The following is a 26,766-nucleotide window of genomic DNA, read 5'->3' as shown; positions in this document are numbered from 1 at the left end:
GGACTTCTTTTTTGCGGGATGAGTTGTATTTTTCAAATGGCACCGTTTTGGGGTATATTTAAAAAATTAAAATATAAAAAAATAAAGTTACTTTTTTTTGGGTGGGGGAATATAAAAAAATACCAATAATTTAGCCATTGTTCTATGCATTTTACCTTTACGCCGTTTACCATGCAGAGTGAATATCAGGCTCTCTATATTCTATGGATCGGTACGACTATGACAATACCAAATATGTATAGTTTTTTTATGTTTTAGTACTTTTGCAGAATATTAACACTTTTGAACTAAAATAATTTTATTTTGCATCGCTGCTTTCCAAGAGCCATAACTATTTTTCCATCAATGTACGAGGGCTTGTTTTTCTGGGACTTCATTGCTACCAATTTGGGGTACATGGGACTTCTTGATTAAACTTTTATTATTATTTTCTTTGGGGGGGGGGGAATGGTAAAGAAAAATAAATTTTAATTTTGCCATGGTTTGCGGGTTGTTTTTTTTACGGCGTTCAGCTTGCGGTTTAAATAATACGCTAACTTTATTTTTTGGGTCATTATAATTGCGGACTTACCATATATATGTAGTTTTTATTTTATTTTTACACTTTTACTAAATAAAAACCCTTTTTTTTTATGGCAAAATTTATTAATTATTCAGTCTCACTAGGAGACTTCACTTTGCGATCTGAGATATAATGCTTTGGTATACTTTGTATACCAGAGCATTATTGCCGGTCAGTGTAAAACTGACAGGAAATCTATTAGGCCTCTGGCACGTCCTAATAGGTACATAGCCAGGGCAGACCTTTGTTAGGCCCCCGACTGCAATAACACCCGATCGGATGCTTGCAATTGCATTTGTGGGCCGCCAATGGGTGACAAAGGGAGCTCCCTCCCCTGTAAACAACTCAAATGTAGCGGTCGCTATTGACCGCGGCATTTGAGGGGTTAAACGGTCGCGATCTAAGTAAACTTCGATCGTTACCGTTGGAGCAGGAGCCCGGCTGTCAGACAGTCGAGCCCTGGCTCCAGCCTGCACTAGAGACCCGTGCAGGACGTTGAATAGGCCGCCGTGAAAAGGCGGCGGCCTAGAATAAAGCCCATTAATGACCGCCATGAAAAGGCGTATTGGCGGTCATTAACGACCAGTGTATAGTGTTTTTACGTCGGCCATTTGGGGTAGTTCCTGAAGTACCGCCTTTTCACATCGGCGCTTCAGAAGAACTTTTTGCGCATCGTGCCGGGTGCTGCTGAAGCCCGGGCTGTTGCTAACAGCCTCAGGCTTCAGGGCAATGATTGGAGACCACTAGCAGCGTTCTCCGATCATATTTAACCCCTCAGATGTGGCGCTCAATAGCGAGCGCCGCATCTGAGTGATTTTAGAGGGAGGGAGCTCCCCGTCTCATCCCACTGGCATCCCGCGTGCATCGTGGGGTGCCAATGATTTCTATGGCAGCCTGGGCACCTAACAAAGGCCCCAAGGTCTGCCTTTAGTGATTGCCTGTTAGTTTTACACTGACAGGCAAGAATACACTGCAATACAGAAGTATTGCAGTGTATTATAAAAGTGATCAAAACATCACACAGTAAAGTTCCCTAGTGGGAGTGAAAAAAAAAAAAGTTAACTAAAGTTTGAAATAAAATCAATGTCCCAAGTAAAAAAATAAAGTAAAATTCAAAACTCACTTTTCCCCCCTTACAAAATACTTTATTATGAAAAAAAGTTAAGTTATTTATTTGGTATCACCGCGTCAGTAACGAACCAAACTATAAAACAGTTACATTATCTAACCCGCACAGTGAACGCCGTAAAAAATAAAATAGAAAACAAATGCCAGAATTGCTGTTTTCTGGTCATTCGATCTTAAAAAGTGATCAGTCGCATCTACTCCAAAATAGTACAAATGAAAACTACAAGTCACCAGGCCAAAAAAACAAAACTCAGAGCTGAATCAGTCAAAAAATAAATAAAAAAGTTATGGCTCTTCAAATATGGCGACACCAAAACAAATAATTTTGATAAAAGAAAAAAAGTTTTTACTGTGTAAAAGTAGGAAAAAAACATAAAAAAGCGGAATAAAAAAAATAAAAAATGGCGACATTTCTGGTTTTTTTCCAGAACCCCATTAAAAATAGTTCATAAAAAGTTAATAAATTGTTTGTACCCCAAAATGGTGCCATTATAAAATACTTGTCCCACAGAAAAAAAAAAAAAAAGTCCATATACAGCTAGGTCGACGGAAAAATAAAAAAATAAAGTTATAGATCTTTGAATGAGACGATGGAAAAACCTAAAAAATTGCTCAGTCATTAAGGTTTAAAATACCTTCGGTATTAAGGGGTTAAATTAGTTTACATTTGGACAATGGTCGCCCAGAACAGATTTACCATTTCTTACTATGGGATTGGTCATACTTGATGAAGTGGACACTTACGACACATAAAATGGCTCCACCACGCTTCTCAGTATCTACCTGGAGCGAGCTAGTGCCTACCATGCATGTCTAGCTTTTGTTCTTTATTTGTACCCCTCATCAGAGCAGACATGATGGCACTTTTTGGACAATGCGGACTACTTTGTATTCAACAGCCACTGGCATAGAGGTTCAACAGCTACTGCAAACACCCACAAGCAGCAACGCCGGGCTTCAATAGTTGCCCTGGAATAAAGTTGACTAGTGCCAATTTTATTACTAAATTATTTAATAGTGTCTTCAGCTAGACACTTGCTTTAATGGCAGTTGTACACTTTACTGCACAACTAAAAATATATAAAGAATATATTACAAATAGTGAAACTTATCCAAATAAATATGGTAAACGTGCTTTATCCATTTTCCATATCATATCTATTCCACAAAGTTCTCCGCCTTGTAAACAGATCTCAGCCTAGCCATTGTGCCTAAACTACCTAACAAGCGCATGGAATGTGTGGGCAGAATAGGTAGAGGTTTAGTTACAACTTGCAACACCTGCTCCTCTAGTGGCACCTTTATACATGGCACCCCTCCTATTATTTATGGGTAGAATACACAACTTTATTAGTAAGCGAACATCAATTTCAAACATCTTCTAGTCCATTGAATTTACCTTGCTGGTCTGTTTAGGCTTCACCCCAGGCCCCCGGACAACTAATGGGACTTTAATGTCAAACTCATAGAGTTGTCTTTTATCAATTGGCAAAGAAAATTGCCCTGCAACAAAGATACGAAACAAAGAGTGAATCATGTAGTGGCAGCCTAATATAATACGGGCAACTCTTGCTTTACAACATGCTGTTATATACTTAAAGGTTAATAAAGAATAAAAAATAAAATATTTTACACACACACACACACACACACACACACACACACACACACACACAGTATATATACTTGGATAAGTCTTATGATGGGTCTGAAGTTGAACCTAGCCTTACTGATGCTGTACGTGTGCTTTTCACAAGCTGGTACTACTTTTATTTTTAAACTCCAAAATGTAATGTTAAAAATATATGTATATGTGGATCCTCTAGATCAGGGGTCTCAAACTCGGCCGGGTAAGTGGGCCGCATATAGAAAAATGGGAAGTTGACGGGCCGCATTACTTTCAAATTTGATACAATACTAAATTATTGTTAATCAATTAGTTATTTGAACTACTATAACACTATTACTATAATAATAATACTACATTACTATAATAATAGCGCTAGGTTTAAAATTTGAGATATTTCTCCACGTGCTTATTTCAACAATCCAGCTTTCCAGTTTAAGTGTCGCTAAATGCAGTCCGGCGGCTCAGTTAGCACACGTCAAGATTGGGCAGCCCCTTTTTAGATAGGGCCGCAGTGCCCTCTGTGGATGCGGCCGCAGTGCCCTCTGTGGATGCGGCCGCAGTGCCCTCTGTGGATGCGGCCGCAGTGCCCTCTGTGGATGCGGCCGCAGTGCCCTCTGTGGATGCGGCCGCAGTGCCCTCTTCAGATACTGTCACACCCACTTGTAAAGGCTGCCCCAGTGCCCTCTGTAGAGGCTGCCCCAGTGCCCTCTGTAGAGGCTGCCCCAGTGCCCTCTGTAGAGGCTGCCCCAGTGCCCTCTGTAGAGGCTGCCCCAGTGATGTCAGGGGCTTGCCCAGAGCTGGAGTCCCAGGCAGAGCGCTAGTAGGCTCTTCCTGGGACTCCAGCTCTGGGCAAGCCCCTGACATCACTGGGACTCCTGCTCTGGGGAAGCCCCTGACATCATTGTCGATGTATGGACAGCGATGTCAGAGGCTTCCCCAGAGTCCCGGAGCAGAGCCGATAATAGCGCTCTGCCCGGGACTCCGCTCTGGGGAAGACCCTGACACACTGTTCATATGTGGACAGCGATGTCAGGGAATTCCACAGAGTCCCGGAGCAGAGCCGACACAAGCGCTCTGCTCGGGACTCCGGCTCTGGGGAAGCCCCAGACATCGCTGTTCATATGTGAACAGCAATGTCAGGGAATTCCAGAGTCTCGGAGCAGAGCCGATACTAGCGGCTCTGTGTCCCGCGGGCCGCAGATGACAGCCCCAGGGTCCGCATGCGGCCCGCGGGCCGCGTGCTTGAGACCCCTGCTCTAGATATACGCTCATTGCGCATATATTTTTTCATTATATTGCTTTTTGATTGGAAATGGTTCCTCATACTAATTGCTGCTTACAAACGCTATTGTCACTGTGTCCCCCCCCCCCTCCCGTTTTCCATATATTTTTTTTTTTTTTTTATGTATACCTGTATAACAGTGTCTATAATTTGCAATCTAAATCTCATGTACTGAAATTGTAACTTTATTTCTTTGCATTTTGGACTAATGTGCCCCTGTTTCTATGATGTTTCGATTTGTATTTCAAATAAAAACAGATTTGAGAAAAATAAAAAAATTATATATATATATATATATATATACTGTCAGTAGAGTTTAGGTAAAACGGATCTCAGTTGTTTGTAATTTATCCCTAATTCTTTTGCTGCACTACAACAAGGAGGAATATTATGTGTAGTCTATGTTATGTGCACAATTCTTCTACTCTACTTATTTATGTGTATAGTATGTGCAAACCACAGCTGAGAGGGGCAATGCAAGCTATGGGCAAAATACCAGAGCACATATTACATTACATTGCTTGGCAAAGCTAAAATGAAATAGCAGATTAGCTCAAGAATCACAGAAAACTTTCCATTGTTCAATTCCCAAAAGTCAAATCTTTTACTTCTGTGACTAGGTTTGTATCAAACCACTGGGATTGCTGGAATATTATAAGCATGGCTGCTGAATTTGAGAGAATTGGTTTGGTTACCTGCGTGGTATCCATTGTCAGATGTGAAAAAGATAAAAGTGTTATCCAGTTCCCCACGTGCCTGAAGCTGTTTTAGGAGTTTTTCCACCAGGTCATCAACAGACAGAAGAGTTTGCCACCTGTACCAAGCACCACAGAGGATTAACAAGTTACCATGAACTGCCAAGGAAGCCTGTAACACTTCATATTAGTTGTTGCCAGGCAGTAATGCATTGCAAATATGATGTACAGACAAGCACTTCTAAATCAATAATGAACACAAGAAAAATGGAATATCTTTGTGTTTAAAAAGTATGCCCCGACTTTATTAAAAAAAACTTTTTAATGGAAGTCTGCAGATGGCATGGATTTTCTCTAAGCCACTGGGCTTTATAAGGCAAATTAACCACTCCACACAGAGCTGGCATGAGAGCGGGTGATCAAAAAGTAACAGAAGCAGCGTTCCATTACGGTTAGGAGTACAAGTGAATCGTCAATTGTGTAATAAATATATATATACTTAGGTGGGTGAGTTGAAGTTATGTCGTTTCCAGAGTAAAAATAAGATGTGTATTGGAATTACCATTATGCGCGGACCTCTGTATCAAATGCTACAGTCACCAATCACATCTGCCAAAGTTACTATACTTCTTTATTACAGGCTGGTACTGATGTTTTCTATGTTTTGTTCGCGAAGATAGATTTTTTTTATTTACTACTAAAATAAAGATACTGTACAATGAGTTATGAACTTCTAAAAAACAAAAAATGAATATCTTTAGTCTTTCCTTATGATATAAGCAAAGTATACCAGTCAAAGTCAAGACCACATCTACATAACCAACCTCTTGCGAAAAGCATGGTCTAGGAACTGTATGGAAGCGTTAGACATCGGGGTCTTGGCTTGTCGTATTAGCCAGTGCTTATCCTGAACAAAATGAGATTAGATCAAAGTTATTACAATATAAAGTATAATAAACAAACTACGATACATACAACAGGTACACAAGTAAGATGTTTGATGACTTTTCTTAGAATTACATGGGCAAACCGTACATATTGGCAGGGTTTGTTTGCATACACTATCTAGCCACGTTGAACATGTCCATAGGGGTTAATGTCCTTATCCCAAGTCCTCATACAAGCACATTTGTAGAGTATCTATTGTTCAGTTATTAAAATAAAGTTTTAAATAGATTTTTGCTAGATCGTTTAAGCAAAACTGCAACAAAAACTTGTATTACGTAAATGCATGCAGTTTTAGAGGTGCTCTCTGCCGCACCTAAGATAACAGGTAATAGCAAAGTTTGCCAGAAATCTCAGTAAGATCATTGCTTCTTATGCTATTTTCGCAACCCTTGGAATGAGAAACGTCAGCGGTATTGTGTAATAGACAGGCAAGACCATGTTACTGGCGGCCTGTGTACATGTGCCATTTTCCATGCTCCTGTTGTCACTAACCTTGCCATGCACATTGAAATTGCTATTCCTGGGTGCAGTAACATTCTGGAAGGAGCTTTCATATTGAGGAGCTGCGGTCCATGGGGAGTGAGGAGCTGGAGTGGCAATCATCATGAAGAAAGGCTCGTTATTTGATTTGTAGTTTAGAAAATCCAAGGAAATGTTAGCCTAGTCATGAAGATAAAAAAAATAAAAGAAAGAAATCTAATACAATATCCTAAAAAGGTTTATATCCTCGTAAGTGCTTTACTTTTGCTTAAATAGACACAAACTTTTCAGACAACTAATGCTAATCGAATAGTATATTTGATTAATATAAACTTTTTAATTCACTTACTGTTAAAATGTAGTCGTTTTATCCATGCAAATTCTGTGTAAAGTTACTGCCAGCAGAGATTTCCCTTCCTGTAATCTCCCGTCCACCCCTTGTTGTGAAGCAAAATTAATCTCTAGCTACAGAGCAGAGGGGGGGAATACAGGAGGTGGGGGTGTCTCTTCACAGCATGCCCATAAAAGTCTAGAGAGAGGGGAGAGGAGCAGGAGGAGGGACCAGAGTGAGAGAGGAGACACAGACATGCTGCCTATACAAGACTGTAGAGGGAGAGGAGCGAGCAGAAGCAGAGTGGAGACACAGACACGCTGCCCATACAAGCCTATGGAGGGAGGAGTATAGGGAGGAGACAGACACTCTGCCCATACAAGTCTATAGAGGGGGAGTAGAAGCAGTAGCAGAGAGAAGACATAGATTGCTGGTAAGATTTCTACATCACTGCAGTGCTGGATTCTCAGCTACACTGCTCATTACGGCTACATAATTCTCCACAACAAACCTATATATGTCTCACATGTACATACCATACAAAAAAGAATCTTTAGACCTATGTTTAGTCCAAAATATACATTTTATTGTTCCATAAATATGAATACCCCCCGAAAACTCACAAATCTACATACAATTGTTAAAACATACTTAAAAAAAAGAGAACTCAGAGATTACCAGAAGATATTTATGGAACAATAAAATTTATATTTTGGACTAAACATAGGTTGAAAGATTATTTTTTGTATGGTACGTACATGTGATACATATATAGGTTTGTTCTATTTTTTATTATGTCTTATGGTTATACTTATGCCCAAGGGGTATTCTAGGTGATAATTCTCCACAAAGCTGCTGAGGGGAGCAGGATATTCTACTCTGTGTGCAGTATAGAAGACTACTATAGCTCCGCCCACTAGCTCAAATACAACTGAGAATTAGGAAATTGGGCCTGCAGCGGGGAAAATTGAAAAAAAAAAAAAGCTGAATATCTATAATGGTTATAAATAGTGTTATTCCTCATGTACACACATATGACAGCTTATTCTGAAAAGTCACCTGAAAAGTTGGGTACGTTTTAAAACTCTAAATGCATTACATATAGGTGAGGACTTAAATCAGGCATGTACAAAACAGGTCATGCAGCTATTTGTTCAAAGTGTACCTACACAAGGGAACATACATTTTTTTATTTTTTTTTTAAAAACAGGAAATTTCTGCAGCTACAATTTTAGAATATATTCCTATTCCAGAAACCAACTGACTATAGAATGGAGAGTTTCTTTTCCAGCATCCATAGTTGCAAGGTTCTTTTTAAATACTACGTTACTGGGGCAGGAAGCTCAGATAGATACCCTGCCTAAAAAAGAAGCATTTTAAGTCAAATGTATTAACAAAAAAAAAACAAAGAAAAAAAAAAACCTAAAGCAATTGTCCAGGATTAGAAAAGTGGCTTATTTTTTTTTCCCCTATAAACATCTCAACACTTGTCCTTGAGCTGTGAATGATAGACAAGATCGACACGGTTTCATTAACAAAAAAACGCTCAGCTGTTGTACAGGTAAGAGACAAGCGTTAAAAGGTCATCCAAGCCGAAGACAATGGAAAAAGTGTCAGTTTTATTACATGTAAATATTGCCATAATCACAAAATTAAGAAAAATAAAAAGCAGACAAATTTTAAAAGGTGTGTTTTAGGGTAACTTTCAGACCTTTAAATGACCGAACTAGAAGAGGCGGAGACTAGGTGCTACGATGTCTCCTATACACAGCAGAGAGAAGAGCATATCCTGCTCCACTATCGAACACACACACACACACACACACACACACACACACCAGCCGTATGGAGGACATTTAAAGAGGCTCTGTCACCAGATTCTCAAATCCCTATCTCCTATTGCATGTGATCGGCGCTGCAATGTAGATAACAGTAACGTTTTTGTTTTTTTTTAAAAACGTTAATTTTTGGCCAAGTTATGAGCTATTTTATATTTATGCAAATGAGCTTTGAAATGGACAACTGGGCGTGTGTTTTTTCGTATGTCCAACGCCCAGTTAAAAACACAATACACGCCCAGTTAAAAACACAATACACGCCGACTGACATGTCATGCACATTTAATCTAAAAAAAAAAAATACACTTTACAATAAACGTAGTAACTCTCACCAAGACATCGGTCAGGTAATCCACACTGTAGTTTTGCCCATAATTCCGTGCCCGTCCATTATCCGAGAGAGTATAGTTGTAATACTTTGAATTTTTATCCTAGGGAAAGAAAAAAAAAAAAAACTGCCATATATAAAAGGAGTTTTCCTGCCACAACAAAATAATCGTAAAGTAAATACGATTTTTACATTTTTTTTAACTTGAAAATAACAAGTATCTACAGGATATGTGATTGCCCGGCTAGTCTCATTAGGTCCTCTACAAAGAACGGATTTATGGGTGGGCATACAACTAGAACCTACATCTCCCAGCTCCGGGCATGCACAGAGAGAATAGCCATACAGCTTGCCCAGTTTACAATCCCTCTCCGTATGGGCCAAACAAATAACTCTAGAGATACTAGCAGTTTGTACGCACTCCACATACTTACACAGGGAGCAGAACAAGTGACTGGGCATGTGCAACCTGCTGCAAAAATAACAGATCCTTGCAGCTATCGTCCATCGAATTCATCACAAAAATATAGGGACTAGAGTTAGGCGGAAATCTAGAAAACGCTGAGAGATGTGTTTGTTTTTCCCTGCCATAATAAATCAATTACAATTTTATTAATATCGCTGGAAAACCCCAAACACGGAAACAAGCGTGGAATTGTTACATTAGGGGATTTCTTTAGAAAATTTCTGTTTAAAAAAGGAAGCAGTCAGTGAGTTCAGACTATCCTCTTTGAGGGCAGCATAAAGTAGTGACAGACACGTTGATTTCAGAGGTTTGTCCCACATGTCAGAGAGGCCAGCATAAAGCCACTGGCAGGTTCCCTTTAAGCAACTTTACAAGATACACAGGTGTGAAAAAAAAAAAAAAGTTTAGCACGTTGAGGCATATATATATGCAAATCTGACGATTTTCTTGCTGTAACACCCAAAATCCAGCAATGTGTGTAATTGCAGTCTCATTGTTACATAAACAAAATGTAATCATCAAGAAAGAGTATTTGTATGAAAATGTCAGAACTCCGTATAAAACCTGCAGATCTCGGCTCACACCAAACAAAACAAAAAACCACATAGAACATTGCTCACGGAGATTTAGTGAAATCTTTTTGCTTCATCTCCTCCTTGACCCTGTTGGACATGGGATCAACAAAATGTTGAATCACTTGAGAGGAGATTTCTGGTACCACACACGAATGATGCTCTCCATCAGTTTTGTTTTCTTGCGTGGCTTCATCATTCCAGAGATGAACTGAATGTGGCCAACTCGTTGTATGAGAAAGCCTCCCGCCCCACACACCAGGAACCCAGGGGGATGTTTAAATATATGCTGCAAACACTCCGGTGGAATCCTTTCATTGATGGTACAGCAAACAAGCTGTGGTCCATCGCTTCCATGACAAAAATCGCCTTTCATCATGCTGGCGAGCCCACTGGAGACGCTTTTTCTTCATGGACTTTTTTTTTTTTAGTAAAGACTTTACTATTTTCGAGCATTCAATCACTAAGGGTATGTTCACACGCACTAATTACGGACGTAATTCGGGCGTTTTTGCCCCGAATTACGTCCGAAAAATGCGCCTCGATAGCGTTGACAAACATCTGCCCATTGAAAGCAATGGGCTGACGTTTGTCTGTTCACACGAGGCGTAATTTACGCGCCGCTGTCAAATGATGGCGCGTAAATAGACGCCCGCGTCAAAGAAGTGACCTGTCACTTCTTTGGGCGTAATTGGAGCCGTTATTCATTGACTCCAATGAAAAGCAGCGCCAATTACGTCCGTAATGGACGCGGCGTTCAAGCGCCTGCACATGCCGTTACGGCTGAAATTACGGGGATGTTTCCTCCTGAAAACATCCCCGTAATTTCAGCCGTTACGGACGCTGCCGTGTGAACATACCCTTACTTTGTAGAACCTGTAACTAGCATGTAGAACAAAACGGTGCTTGGTATAGTTTTCGAACTAAGGGTATGTGCACACACACTAATTACGTCCGTAATTGATGGACGTATTTCGGCCGCAAATACCGGACCGAACACAGTGCAGGGAGCCGGGCTCCTAGCATCATAGTTATGTACGATGCTAGGAGTCCCTGCCTCTCTGCAGGACAACTGTCCTGTACTGTAATCATGTTTTCAGTACGGGACAGTAGTTCCACGGAGAGGCAGGGACTCCTAGCATCGTACATAACTATGATGCTAGGAGCCCGGCTCCCTGCACTGAGTTCGGTCCGGGACTTCCGGCCGAAATCCGTCCGTCCATTACGGACGTTAATGTGGTCGTGTGAACCCAGCCTAAGGGTATGCTCACACAGTTCTTTTGCAGGCAGAAAAATCGGCCTCAAAATTCCTTCAGCAATTTGAGGAAGATTTTGCCCTGATTTTCATTTTACATTGAGCGACGCGGGCAAAAAACGCTTTCTCTGCCTCGCATTGATTTCAATGGGAGGTCAGATAGAACTGCAGAAAGAAAAAGCACATCACTTTTTTTTACCTCACGAGTCTTTTTCCATTCGCAGGAAAAAAAACAAAAAAACTCCTTCGCGCCCCCCCCCCCCCATTGAAATCAATGGGAGGCGATGTCAGACGGTTTTTGGTGCAGTTTCTGCATTAAAAAAAAAACCTCAGTGTGAACTAGCCCTTAATTCTATATTCAGTAAAGTTTTACTTACCCCAATTTCAGATTCACGTGTCCGAGTTGCACACGTGCGTGTCCCGTTTTCACGGATCCCCATAGACTTGAGTCTATCAAGGGATCTGCGAAAACAGAAGAAAATAGGACTTGTTCTATTTTTTTCAACGGACCATTCACACGGTCCGTTGAAACAATGGCAGTGTCAACAGCCGTCACACGAACGTATACTACGGTCGTCTGAATTCAGCCTAACCCAGTAATTTACACCCAACCAATTTACCAAGAAGAAACCACTATAACTACTCTATTCCTGGTTGTGAAATACTGCCCTAACCTTACAGACATGCTCGATGTCAAAGGTTAAATTAAATGGCTGCTCCTTAAGCTCTAGAGCACAAAAGTAAGACCGCAGACCGATGAAGAGAGGGCGAGGGAGAGAGAGACACAAATGCAGTTTGCAAGGGCTCAAAATTCTGGCTACAAAAGTGGAGACCCAAGAAATGAATCTGCTTGCAAGAAAAAGTTATAAACTGATCTTTGTTTATTTCCCTGCGGTGATAAAGTGCCGAACATCTACGTGACCGCTACAGCCAGTATCACCACTGAGGTCAGTGAACGGCTGCAGTGATCACGTGGATGCACGTCATAGCTGTAGGAAAATAAACAAAGACCGTTGGGGACCACCAGAGCATCAGCACTGGATTTAATAGGAGAGATCTGCTTTTTTTTTTTTCGTATAACAAATCCTGTAGCCAGATTATTTTCTTAAAGTCTCAGACAACTTTTAACGTGTACTTACACTTGTGCTCACCCACCCGATCGCACATTGGGCGTGGGGACGCTTCTGCATGCTGGGCGATACAGTTTCCGTGGAAACCGTATGATGGCCAGAGAGTATTGTGCACAGGTCCTATTAATTATCCCGTGCACGATACTCAAAAGTTTTTTTATAGAACACATACTTATCAACCACCCAAAATAGTTACTAGTTCACATTTCCCATATGTCTACTTTAGATTGGCATCATTTTTTGAACATTCTTTTATTTTTCTTGGACGTTACAAGGCTTAGAACATAAACAGCAATTTCTCATATTTTGAAGAAAATTTCAAAAGCCTTTTTTTTATGGTACCTCTTGAGTTCTGAAGTGGCTTTGTGGGGCCTATGTATTAGAAACCCTGATAAAACACCCCATTTTAAAAACTAGACCCCTCAAAGTATTCAAAACAGCATTTAGAACGTTTTTTAACCCTTCAGGCATTTCACAGGAATTAAAGCAAAGTGGAGATGAAATTTGCAAATTTCATTTTTCTTGCTGAATTTCAATTGTATTCATTTTTTTTTTCTGTAACACAGAAGGTTTTACCAGAGAAACACTACTAAATATGCATTGTCCAGATTCTGCAGTTTTTAGAAATGTCCCACATGTGGCCCTACTGCGCTCGTGGACTAAAACACAAGCCCTAGAAGCAAAGAAGCACCTAGTGCATTTTAAATCCTCTTTTTTATTAGAATATATTTTAGGCAGCATGCCAGGTTTGAAGAGGTGTTGAGGTGCCAAAACAGTAGGAATCCCCCAATAGTGACCCCATTTTGGAAACTACACCCCTCAAGGAATTCATTTATGGTTGTTGTTACCATTTTGACAGCACAGTTTTTTCACAGCACGTATTTGAATTGGGCTCTGAAATGAAAAAAATTTCATTTTTTCCAATAAAATGTCATTTGTGATCAAAATTTCTTATTTTCACAGGGAACAAAATTCCCCATTTTGTTGCCCAATTTGTCCTTAGTGTGGCAATACCCCATTTGTGGTGATAAACTGCCGTTTGGGCCCATGGGAGGGCTCAGAAGGAAAGGAGCGCTATATGTTTGTTGGAGTCCAGATTTTGCTGGATTGGTTTTCGGGTGCCATGTCGCATTTGCAGAGCCTCAGAGGTATCAAACCAATGGAAACCCACCAAAACTGACCCCATTTTGGAAACTACACCCCTCAAGGAATTCATTTATGGTTGTTAGCATTTTGACCACAGTTTTTTCACAGCACCTATTTTAATTGGGCTGTGACATTTAAAAAAAAAATGAAATTTTTTCCAATAAGATGTAATTTTTTATCAAAATTTCTTATTTTCACAGGGAACAAAATACTCAATTTTGTTGCCCAATTTCTCCTGAGTGCAGCAATACCCCATTTGTGGCAATAAACTGCCGTTTGGGCCCATGGGAGGCCTCAGAAGGGAAGGAGCGCTGTGTGTTCTTTGGAGTACAGATTTTGCTGGTTTGGTTTTCGGGTGCCATGTCGCATTTGCAGAGCCCCAGAGGTATCAAAGCAATAGAAACCAAACCACAAATGACCCCATTTTGGAAACTACACCCCTCAAGGAATTCATTTATGGGTGTTGTGACCATTTTCACCCCATAGTTTTTTCACAGAACTTATTTGAATTGGGCTGGGAATGAAAACAAAATTATTTTTTTCAAATATGTAGTTTTGGCTGAAAATTTCTTATTTTCACAAGAAACAAAATACCCCATTCTGTTGCGCAATTTGTTCTGAGTGCCGCAATACCCCATTTGTGGTGATAAACTGCCGTTTGGGCCCATGGGAGGGCTCAGAAGGAAAGGACCACCATTTGGCCTACTGGGGATTTTCTAGTGCGAAGTCATGTATGCAGAAGCCCCTGAGGTACCAGTACAGCAGAAACCAGCAACAAGTGACCCCGTTTTAAAAACTACACCCTTAAGGCATTCATCTAGAGGTGTAGTGAGCATTTTGACCGGAGACCTACACCCCATAAACTGTAATGTGGGTTCTCCCGGGTATGGCAATACCCTACATGTGGCTGTTATCAGCTGCCTGGGCACACAGCAGGGCTCAGAGGGATAAGCTGTGCGGAGTGCATCAGGGTAAGTAAAATTGGGGTAAATTATAAACCAAGGGAGGTATGATAAATTTTAAAATACTCTTTCATACAGAGCTCTGGTTATTCGGGACACGTGTCACATTGATATATTGTGTCCTCCCTTATCCCCCTCTTATAGCAGACTTTGCACCTCTTGACTTTTTCCCTTCTTGCCAGTTTGGGGAACTTCTCCTGGAAAGTGTTGCCGCCCTGGTACGATGCGTGTGGCCCCGCTTCCAGAAGTACTGGGTGCCCCCCCTTCTTGGTCCCTAAAGATTAGGTTCTTGATAATCACCTGTTGAAATTCCAGGAAAGTTCCCGTCTGGCCTGCACATCGACGTAGCACGTACGCCTTGTACAAAGCCATCTGTATGATGTGCACGGCCAGCTTCTTATACCACACCGCATGGCGCTGTAGGGCTTCAGGGCTTGATCTTACAAGTCCATCCCTCCCATGTACCTATTGTAGTCCAGGATGCAGTCTGGTTTGGGGGTGGCCTTTCCTTCATATATCCTAAACCTGTAGGTATACCCTGATGCACTCTCACAGCTTATACATCTTCACGCCATACCTTGCCCTCTTACCCGGCAGGTACTCACGGAATTGAACCCTCCCTTTAAAATGTACCAGGGACTCATCAATAGAAATACACTTCTTGGGGTGTATGCTTGGGAAAACTGGGCACTGGAACGGTCTAATAGGGGTCTCCGTTTATACAAACGGTCAAAACTGGAGTCATCTCGGGGTGGGCACGGCTCATTATCAGTATAATGTAAGAAGCGAAGTATTGCCTCATTCATTTATTTTTTTAGGTTACAGTTCAGTTCTGAAGTTGCTTTGAGGGGCCCATATATTAGAAACCCCTATCAAATACCCCATTTTAGAAACTAGACCCCTCAAAGTATTCACAACAGCATTTAGAAAGTTTATGAACCCTTTAGGTGTTTCACAGAAATTTAGAGCAAAGAAGAGGTGAAATTTACATTTTTTTTTTGTCAGAAAATCCTCTTTATACCATTTTTTTTATAACACAAAAGGATTTATCAGAGAAACGCAACTTAGTACTTATTGCCCAGATTCTGCAGTTTTGAGAAATATCCCACATGTGGCCCTAGTGCGGTAATGGACTGAAGCACCGGCCTCAGAAGCAAAGGAGCACCTAGAGAATTTTGAGGCCTCTTTTTTATTAGGCACCATGTCCGGTTTGAAGAGGTCTTGTGGTGCCAAAACATTGGGAACCCCCCAAAAGTGACCCCAATTTGGAAACTAGACCCCTTGAGGAATCCATTGTAGTTTTCTTGGGGTGCATGCGGCTTTTTGATCAGTTTTTATTCTATTTTTAGGTGGCATGGTGACTAAAAAACAGCAATTCTACTATTGTTTTTTTACAGCGTTCACCGTGCGCTATAAATGACATTCACTTTATTCTGCGGGGCGATACGATGTTTATAGTTTTTTTTTATGTCTTATGGCGTTTGCACAATAAAATACGTTTTGTAAACAATCATTCACTTTTTGTGTTACCTTATTCTGAGAGCCAGAACTTTTTTATTTTTCAATCAATAAAGTCATCCGAGGACTTATTTTTTGCGTAACGAACTGTAGTTTCCATCAGTACCATTTTTCGGTACATGCGACTTTTTGATCTCTTTTTATTCCATTTTTTGGGAGGTGAAGTGACCAAACAATTGTGATTCTGGGACGGTTTATTATTATTTTCTTTTACGGCGTTCACCGTGCGGGATAAATAACGAAATAATTTTGTAGTTCAGGCCGTTACGGACGCGGCGATACCAATTATGTATAGTTTATTTGTTTGTTTATATATTTTTATTAATAATAAATGACTGATAAAAGTAAAAATCCCCCTTTTTCCCTTTTAAATCTTTAATTTTCTTATTTTTACACATCTTTTTTTTAACTTTAGTACTTTGTCCCACTAGGGGACTTGAGGGCAGGAGGCCCTGATCGCTATTCTAATACACTGCACTACATGCAGTGTATTAGAACTGTCAGCTACTCACTCACGTTGTCAGGACCCATTGGCATAGCCGGACGCCATAGCCGGACGCCATTGTTTGGTTGCCATAGTCACCATCACCGGCCGCTATCGTGTAGCAGGCCGGCGATGGCAGCTTAACCCCTAAAAAGCCGCGATCTCTATAGAACGCGGCTTTTAAGGGGTTAATCAGCGGGGACACAGCGATCGGTCGCCGCTGTAGGAGCTGTAACAGCTGCTGAACAAGACAGCAGCGTCACAGCTCCTGTATGTGTCGGGAGGACGGCCGAAACTCAGACGTACTATTACGTCATGGAGCGCGAACGATACAGCTGCCATGACGTAATAGTACGTCCAGGAGCAGGAAGGGGTTAAGACAGTTCCCACTCAAATGCAAGCTCAGGCTTGAGCCACATTAAAATATTAGGGAACTGCACTGTAAGGAATTTCCCAAAATAAATCTACAACCCAAATCATTTCCTTTACCAACTGAGGCGGAATCCGATCATTCAACTGCAGAGTATTTAGATATGTTCGATGCTCTGGAAATATTAACAATGAGGCATTACTGTTAGCTGCTTAAATGTTACTCACCAAAGCAAACCAGTAGCTCCATCCAGGAGGTATATGGCTGATTCCACCCGCATCTTCTGCTCCATACTTTATAACATTAAAAACAGTGATACATTAGAACATGTAAAAAAGATAAAAACCACAATTGCACATCACAATTCCTTTCAAATCCACTTCATCACTTAAAAGGTGATGTCTCATGAAGACAACTCGTGTCCATATGCCCTATTAAGACATATCGACATCATAGAGGGTGGTGCCCTGCTCTGCACCCTGTTTATGAGCCGGAATGGAGAGCTGCTCTGTACGAAAGGCTCTTGTTCTGGAGGATTTGAGCCATAATTGCATTTCATCTGAAGCCCCCATGTAATACATTTCCCTGGCTGGCCGCGGGTACCCCTGGCAAAACAAGCGGATTGCGGGGGTGCCAAGAGCAAGGGCCGGTGCAATCAGCTGATCATCCAGACTGGATGAGGGGTTGTCTCTAAGGCAGCCAAAAGAGTGTAGGGTTAAAGGGGTTATGACAAGTTTCCTATTACAAGTGAATCTAATATAAAAAGGATGAGCTAAAACGATAGACTGCTCCACACACAAAATGTATTTCTTCATAGCAGTCACTCCACGGTGGTTCGTAATCCAAATTTTCCTTTCACTGACAAACACATCGACGCGCGCGCGCGCACGCACACACACACACACAATCTAGATCAATTTCTTTGGAACACCGCGAATACATTTTTTTTACACTTTGTGACTATGACAAGGAGAGATATTGTCCTGGTTAGAGCTGGACTAAGTGCTCTACATCTTTAGTGTAGTAAGGCAGCAACATCAATCCCTAAATTAAGGAAGCGATTCAGTCTATTTTATTGCTTTACTTCTGTAAACTGAGCTGGTGTACAATCCTTTATTTTCTAGGAACATGAAACAATGTTTAGAAGGTACATAGTTACATAGTACGGTTGAAAAAAAACACATGTCCATCAAGTTCAACCAAGGGATGAGAAAAGGGAAGAGAAAAAATTTCTACACATTGACATAGGAGCTAATATTGTTTCGTTATAGGAAATTATCTAAGCCTTTTTTAAAGCCATCTACTGTCCCTGCTGTGACAGCTCCTGCGGTAGGCTATTCCATAGATTCACAGTTCTCACAGTAAAGAAGGCTTGTCGCCTCTGCAGATTAAACCTTTTTTTTTCTTCAGACGGAGGGAGTGCCCCCTTGTTTTTTGAGGGGGTTTTACATGGAACAGGATTTCACCATATTTTTTGTATGTGCCATTAATATAAATTAAACATGTCCCCCCTTAGTGGTCTTTTTTCAAGGCTAAATAGGTTTAATTCTTTTAATCTTTCCTCATAACTTAGATTCTCCATGCCCCTTATTAGCTTCGTTGCTCTTCTTTGTATTTTTTCCAACTCCAGGGCATCCTTTCTATGAACTGGAGCCCAGAACTGAACTGCATATTCTAGATGAGGCCTCACTAATGCTTTGTAAAGTGGTAATATTACATCCCTGTCTCGCGAGTCCATGCCTCTTTTGATACACGACAATATTTTGCTGGCTTTTGAAGCAGCTGATTGACACTGCATGCTGTTATTTAGTTTATGATTTACAAGTACACCCAGATCCTTCTCAACAAGTGACTCCCCCAGTGTAGCTCCCCCTAGGACATATGATCCATGCAGGTTTTTGGTACCCAGATGCATAACTTTACATTTATCTACATTAAACTTAATTTGCCAAGTGGACGCCCAAACACTCAGTTTGTTTAAATCCGCTTGCAATTCATGAACATCTTCCATAGACTGAACAATACTACATAGCTTGGTGTCATCTGCAAAAATAGAAATAGTGCTATTAATCCCATCCTCTATATCATTAATAAATAAGTTGAATAATAGTGGTCCCAGCACTGAACCCTGGGGTACACCATTTATAACCAGGGACCATTCAGAGTAGGAATCATTGACCACAACTGTCTGGATACGGTCCTCGAGCCAATTCTCAATCCAATTACAAACTATACTTTCTAAACCTATAGTCCTTAATTTACCCATTAGGCGTCTATGAGGGACAGTGTCAAATGCCTTTGCAAAGTCCAAAAACACTACATCCACAGCGGCCCCTCTGTCTAAGCTTCTGCTCACCTCTTCATAAAAACATATCAGGTTGGATAAAAACAAAATCAGGTTGGTACAATATAAATAGTTATAAATGACTAAATATTGTTAAATGCCGCTTCATAACACGTTTTCCCGGTAAAGTACTACACTCCTGACAGTATACAGATAGTACCTGATTTAAGTACTTTCCAGCAAAGAAGGTCTGGTAACCAATAGAATGGAGTAGAGCAGGGAAGGTGTATGGCTCTTGCGTCTTCTGCCAGGCTTTACTACTGCAGTTTCCTTCTATTGTGTTGTTGACAACGTGATGGTTATGTGGATATCGGCCAGACAGAATACTGGCTCTGCTTGGACAGCATAGGGCACTGCCAACATACTGCAAACAAAAATTGAAAGTTTTCAAAGCATCCACACCAGCATATCTGTAATTCTGGAGTACTAACGGTTGTCTTGTTGGATCAATCTAAACCGCTAGTGTCTTAAGTTGTCTTCTATTCATTAGGTTATCAGGCCAAATTCTCCAAACAGGAAGGCAAGTGTATTAAATACATCATCTTTGCTTCTCCAGAGGTTTAAGGGCCCTTTTACTCCTGCCAATTATCAGGCAAACGCGCGCTCACAGAGCGCTGGTTCCCGATAATTGCCCTGTGTAAACAGCACGATCAACCGATAAACGCGAAAACGTTAGTTCATCGGCTGATTACATGGTTCAAAATGGCAAAAATTATTAACGCTGTCAGAAGCACATCTCCCTATGTAAATCGTAGTAACGAGCGCTCGTCCCCATACAGATCTCCTTGTGAGAGGAAAAGTCGAGAGCTGATCAACGAGCTGTCTCGTTGATCGGCGCTCGTTTACACGGCCCACGTTGGGCCGTGTAAAAGGACCTTAAGTTGTCAGTTCTTATATTTCAAATAGCTTATAGCAATCACATACACAAATAGAAAGTGGGTATCCCTAATTTGTACACATCCATTCTTAAAGATATTTTTGAATAGATCAGCACATCAAGTATTAGTGGGGGTGCTGCTAGAAAATGAATCACTAAATGTCTATAAAGACATCCACTGCTTTTGGATTGTTTGTCCTAAATCGGTATAATATATGCAAACCATAGCTCTACGGAATTCCCTGCCACGCTGTGTTTACCATCAGACCACAAAACTGGTGTAATGTGCGTGACAGGCACCATTTCTAATCTGGTTTTGGATAACGGTAGTTTGTGACTTGTTTTCTTTTGTATGTGCATCACATGTTTCAATACAATTCTAAAGCGGAACAAAACTTTACTTACTGCATTGGTAAAAGTAACACCAAGATCGGCGATCAGTGCTTTTGTCTTCTTTAATGGAGTCTAAAGTAAAAAAAAAAAACAGTAGAAGAACACTTAGGACATTTCTGGTTTGCGTAAATGGTAGCTATTAAAATAAGACACAAACAAAAATGTTTTTAACCAGAAATTAACAATTTTCATGATGTAAGACTATCTGATCTACAGGACTATATCAGCGCAAAAAAAATTATTTGCAAGTCGTTCTGGCACATACTGTATGTTACTGTAACTATCACAATGGTAGACATTTAAATCAACCAATAAATAAATTATTATGTGATATGATATTTGTAACATTGGGAATTTTTTTTTTTTTTTTTAACGTATTACCATGCTTGCAAATATTTTTGAGTGTATGCCCCTTTACGAACCAGGGTTCCAAAGTTAAGAGCACTCTGGGCAGGTTAAGTCTTCCCATCTATGACCACCTTACAGCGTAGCTCCAGTTACGTGAAAAGCTTATTCTCCCTGAATTCTGGCACCGGGAGATCGGGTGCCCTGGCAGCCTAGGCAACCGTGTGACACTAGAAACCTCTCCGTTTCATCACAGCATACCTAAGGGCATTCCACTAAGTGGCAAACCCCATGTGGAAACGTCAAAAAAATGAATATCTAGTCTGTCTATGTAAGATCTACCAGAATTTTAATAAAAAGGATCCTCGAGTTCAAAATAGTCGACTGCGCTATTGTTTCTGCAAAAAAACTGACGGAAACCAACTTCAACGGAAGCATTACCATTAAAATCAATGGTAATGCAAACGGAAACTATAGTTTGCGTTTAGCGGTTCCTCTGACGGAATAGATGAACGGAAACCCCAAACGGAGCCCAACACTGATGTGAACGAGGCCTTACATATTAATGTTTGTTGCATTGCTTGCAACTATGTAACCAAATCCCCTCTTTATGCTAAAAAACAGAAATAGTTGGGCATAATACAGCTTCAGAAGTGTAGACGCTTTTAGGTTCACAGTAAAAGACAATTATTTCTCTACACATTCTTATAGGACACAATCAATGATTTATTACATAATCTAATGTTTACTTTGGCCAAGAAATGTTTACACAAATGGCTTTTGGACTTTAGCGGTGAGAAACACTGCAGCTAGTTATGAGGAACCGAGAGAACAGGAATTAGGTGGCCGGCGTATAGCTAGTTCTGTAGTTTCATTTCTCTGTATTTGCTAAATATAGAAGACCTTATGATGTACCAGAAGCTACGTATAGTCACTCCACACATTAGGATTTCAGACGGCAGCTTTTTCAACAACTTATTGTTCATGGTTGGTCTGTGAAGGTTGTCATTTTCGACAACAACGCCAGAATTACAAACTAAAAATCGCCGATCGATCTCTGCTTTGATCTGTGGCGGTCTTCAGTCAGGATCTGTCACGCTCATTCTGGTCACGAAAAAAGGCGCCGACAGAAAATGGTTTAAATCGGCTGTTTCGGAAATCCAAAAGTCTCTAGTGTATGGCCTTAATCTGACAGGGATAATAAACATTCCCAAACTACTCAACCTGCACTGAAGGACGAGCGTCGCAGATTACAGAAAAGTTCTCTTCATAAAAAAAACTATTGTAAAAAATATGAAGTGCGTTATACAGTAAAATGAAGATGGTACCTGCTGACCTAGACACACAGGGGCAGATTTTTTAATGCAACAGCGCCTGATGTTCACACTGGAAGCCAAAGTTATTAAAACTCTGTTCACATCACATTTTGAGCCTTCCGTCAGAGGTATATACGTGAGGAGGTCTCCCGACATATACACCTGACGGAAGGCTGAAATGTATCCCACTGTATAGGCATACATCTCCATACAGCCCTCTTCCCCTCCCCAAATATCTGGGGCTAGGCCCGTTTCCCCTGCAACTTCTTGTAAAAAAAGCCTAGTGTAGGATCGTCTCGTTCTCGGTGGTCACAGTACTGGACGCAGATCCTCCCCTCATCGCTGTCCCAGAAGATTGTGTCGACCCAAGCGCCAATAAAGCAGGGGAAGCCTTCAGGAACTTTATCCCTAGCAGCTTCAGTGCTTAGGTGCCAGGTCCAAAGCTGCTGAAACCTTCCCTGGGCAGAGTCAATAACTGTCCATATACACAGTAGATCTATGGGACTCAGTGCTGTCACTAAAAGAGGCACTTTTATACTAACGTTCTTTAAAAGCTGCCAGCCTAGATTAGAGACACAAAGAAAAACAGACTACAGAGTAAGAAGTAAAGTCATGGCTAGGAACAGGGTAGGGGCTGTACAGATGTTATACTTGGGCAACATCACAAAGCAAAGTGAAAGAATTTGGGATGTACCGAAAATAATCTAGTTACTATATTAATACGTTGTTTATGTGAACAGAAACCGTTTTTTCCCATCAGACACTCAATCTTAAAAAAAACCTGATCACGGGAGACCTGATCAGCGATGCAAACTGAATAGGATGTACTGACCGGTGTTTTACGATCATACTGCGAAAAAAAATAAAAAACACAAGTAAGTTCTGTTCACACTGGAGTCTAAGCTTCTGTTTTTACAGGAGCCACAACGGATTTCACAGATCAGTCCACGTAAATGTACATCTCACCCTGACACTACCAGCTAGATTCAATGTTTTACCTTTATAAGGACCAGTGAAGACACCAATAGGGATTATATAAAGACTGAGCAGGTGACTAGGAAGTGTCTTCAGACACAGCCACAAAAATTCACGTGTCACTGGAGTGCTATATGGGAAGAACACATGGAATCAGGGCGATCTTCTGAAGGTGTTCGGTCTTTATAGAAGATGTATACGTTATTTATGTAGGTGCGAAGTATAATGTATGTATACTATATGTACATGTCATGTACGCTCACTGTATAATTGTGGTATAGTGTAGCACACATGTACACCAAGTACTTTGTATATATCCCGTTTACACACATATATCTTATACTGTATAGTTACCATGCCACCCAGGGACACATCCTGGTCATCTGTCAGGATCAACACTACATTCGGTCTCCGGGATCCCCCTAGCACAAGCGCTGGGCACAGAAGCCCCACATGAAGCAGCAGCAGCCAGTACCATGCAGGAGATGAGCCGCGACTACACATCGTCCTCCGGGAGCTCCGCTACACTGACACGAATAGCAGCCTCCGCCGGTTATTTCATGGCTTCACGGATCGTATACAAAGAGGAAGTAGAGCGGAGCGGGTCAGCTGCTCTCTCCAGTCACATGCCTGATCACAACAGGAAGGGAGGAGCCTGCAGGGGCGGGGCAGCACAGGGGGCGTGTCACGTCTGTCGCACCTGGCGCCGTGTCGCTGCTGCTGTGTTGATGCGTAAGCGCGAATGTTTTTTCTGTAGGTAGCAGTTTTTGCTTTGATCATGTGGCAGCATAAGGTTCTAATAAATATTCCTTTCGCATTTCAAGTCTTTGCTTTGTTGTGATTTTTTACCTCAATGTGCTAATGTTCACTAATCAATGGGATGTAGAGAAACCTGTTAAGTCCATGACGGGTTGTGTCTGCATTTATTATTGGCTATCGTTAGGGTTTCCACCTTTCCCATCCCCAAATATCGGCCAGGTTACACATAAAATAGTGGGTGTGGTTTTGGGGGCGCAGTAAAGGTGGCCATACACGCAGGGCCGTCGTTAGGGTTGGGCGGCAAACTGGGCAATTGCCCTGGGCCCCCATCTTCCCATGGCCCCCTACCTGGTGGCGGAACTACCACTATAGCAGCCATAGTGGCTATTATGGGACCCGCGGCATGAGGGGGACTGTGCCGCTTCGCACATGACATAGGCCTGGTCGGCGTGGGCCCCCTCATGACTTGTGGCGGAGCGATTGCTACATTTAATTGTATGTGCTTCCTTAGGATGCAGATACAATTGAATACTATGGCGGAAAACCTCCCTGCTCCTCCATTCACTAGGCTGTAGTCCATGTTAGGCCTGCAGCCTATAAGACGCTGGGACAGAATCCCTACGCAGCCTGGCGTGATGACATGACTGGATCACGCTGGCCTACGCAAGGGTCCCGTTTCGAGGCTGTGGATTAGCTCCATCAATCACGAGAACGGGGCTAGATGACTACGATTTTTTGTTTATACATGTTTGTGGGACTGTGTGGCACTATCTACAAGGTGGGGCAGAGTGGCACTATCAACTAGAGGGGGGTTTGTCCTACTATCTACAGGAGATGCTGTGGCACTATCTACATTGGCACTGTGGCACTATCTAGAGAAGGCACAAAGGGCATTATTAATGTGTGGGGGCACAGTTGCTGATGGGGCACTTTTATTGTGTCGAGCACTAAAAGGGATCATTATTACCATCTGGGGTACTATGGATTACGAATTTGTGTAGAGGAACCAACATGTCTGTGTGTCAAATTTTGCAGAAGCGAGGCATGACTGGAATAAGTTATTACAGTGGTCTGGGCGGATGGAGAAAAAAAAAAGTGAAAGACTCAATCAGAGAAAACATCACCTGTGAGTCACTGGATATAAATGTGCTGTAATCACTTATATGGTTTGCAGAGTTCCTGTGTATAACTGGCATCTACCACTATATGGTGGTAATATTAGTCTTTGTATAGTGGATTTTATTCAGTAACAGTATGGGGGTATTATTCAGTCACTGTGGTTATGATGTGGCGGTATTATTCAGTCACTGTGGTTATGATGTGGCGGTATTATTCAGTAACAGTATGGTGGTATTATTCTGTCACTATGTGGTTATGGTGTGGCAGTATTATTCAGTCACTGGTTATGATGTGGCGGTATTATTGTCACTGTGGTTATGATGTGGCGGTATTATTCAGTAACAGTATGAAGGTATTATTCAGTCGCTATGTGGTTATGATGTGGCGGTATTATTCAGTAACAGTATGGGGGTATTATTCAGTCGCTATGTGGTTATGATGTGGCGGTATTATTCAGTAACAGTATGGGGGGATTATTCAGTCACTGTGGTCATGATGTGGCAGTATTAGTCAGTAACAGTATGGGGGTATTATTCAGTCGCTATGTGGTTATGATGTGGAGGTATTATTCAGTAACAGTATGGGGTATTATTCAGTCACTGGTTATTATGTGGTGGTATTATTCAGTAACAGTATGAGGGTATTATTCAGTCGCTATGTGGTTATGATGTGGCGGTATTATTCAGTAACAGTATGGGGGTATTATTCAGTCACTATGTGGTTATTGTGTGGCAGTATTATTCAGTAACAGTATAGTGGTAATATTCAGTCACTATGTGGTTATGATGTGGAGGTATTATTCAGTAACAGTATGGGGTTATTATTCAGTCACTGTGTGGTTTTGGTGTGGTGGTATTATTCAGTAACAGTATGGGGGTATTATTCGGTCACTAGGTGGTTATTGTGTGGAGGTATTATTCAGTAACAGTATGGGGATATTATTCAGTCACTGGGGTTATGGTGTGGAGGTATTATTCAATAACAGTATGGGGGTATTATTCAGTCACTATGTGGTTATGATGAGGCGGTATTATTCAGTAACAGTATGGGGCTATTATTGAGTCACTATGTGGTTATGGTGTGGTGGTATTATTCAGTAATAGTATGGAGGGTAATATTCAGTCACTATGTGGTTATGGTGTGGAGTTATTATTCAGTAACAGTATGGGGGTATTATTCAGCCACTATGTGGTTATGGTGTGGAGGTATTATTCAGTAACAGTATGGGGCTATTATTGAGTCACTATGTGGTTATGGTGTGGTGGTATTATTCAGTAATAGTATGGAGGGTAATATTCAGTCACTATGTGGTTATGGTGTGGAGTTATTATTCAGTAACAGTATGGGGGTATTATTCAGTCACTATGTGGTTATGGTGTGGCTGTATTATTCAGTAACAGTATGAAGTTTGATCTAGTCACTATGTGGTTATGGTGTGGAGGTATTATTCCGTAACAGTATGGGGGTATTATTCAGTCACTATGGGATTATGGTGTGGTGGTATTATTCAGTA

General features: G+C 41.2%; 1 protein-coding gene across 1 annotated transcript in view; it reads right to left on the bottom strand.

Annotated features, from left to right (window-relative positions):
* The window catches only part of GNS (glucosamine (N-acetyl)-6-sulfatase), a 34,538-nt gene extending 10,528 nt beyond the window's left edge, over window positions 1-24,010 (bottom strand). The window contains exons 1-9 of the mRNA XM_075856896.1: window positions 23,730-24,010; window positions 20,752-20,811; window positions 19,630-19,833; window positions 17,353-17,418; window positions 9,227-9,325; window positions 6,738-6,905; window positions 6,122-6,204; window positions 5,298-5,416; window positions 3,090-3,193 (exon numbers count right to left, since the gene is read on the bottom strand). Of these exons, the coding sequence (XP_075713011.1) occupies window positions 3,090-3,193; window positions 5,298-5,416; window positions 6,122-6,204; window positions 6,738-6,905; window positions 9,227-9,325; window positions 17,353-17,418; window positions 19,630-19,833; window positions 20,752-20,811; window positions 23,730-23,879 (1,053 nt within the window). The 5' untranslated portion in view covers window positions 23,880-24,010. The remainder of the gene's footprint in view (window positions 1-3,089; window positions 3,194-5,297; window positions 5,417-6,121; window positions 6,205-6,737; window positions 6,906-9,226; window positions 9,326-17,352; window positions 17,419-19,629; window positions 19,834-20,751; window positions 20,812-23,729) is intronic.
* Window positions 24,011-26,766: the final 2,756 nt, after the last annotated feature.

The sequence above is a fragment of the Rhinoderma darwinii genome, chromosome 3 (assembly GCF_050947455.1).
Source record: "Rhinoderma darwinii isolate aRhiDar2 chromosome 3, aRhiDar2.hap1, whole genome shotgun sequence".
NCBI lineage: Eukaryota > Metazoa > Chordata > Amphibia > Anura > Rhinodermatidae > Rhinoderma > Rhinoderma darwinii.
Note: the sequence above shows the minus strand (reverse complement) of the source record. Positions and strands in the feature narration are given on the sequence as shown.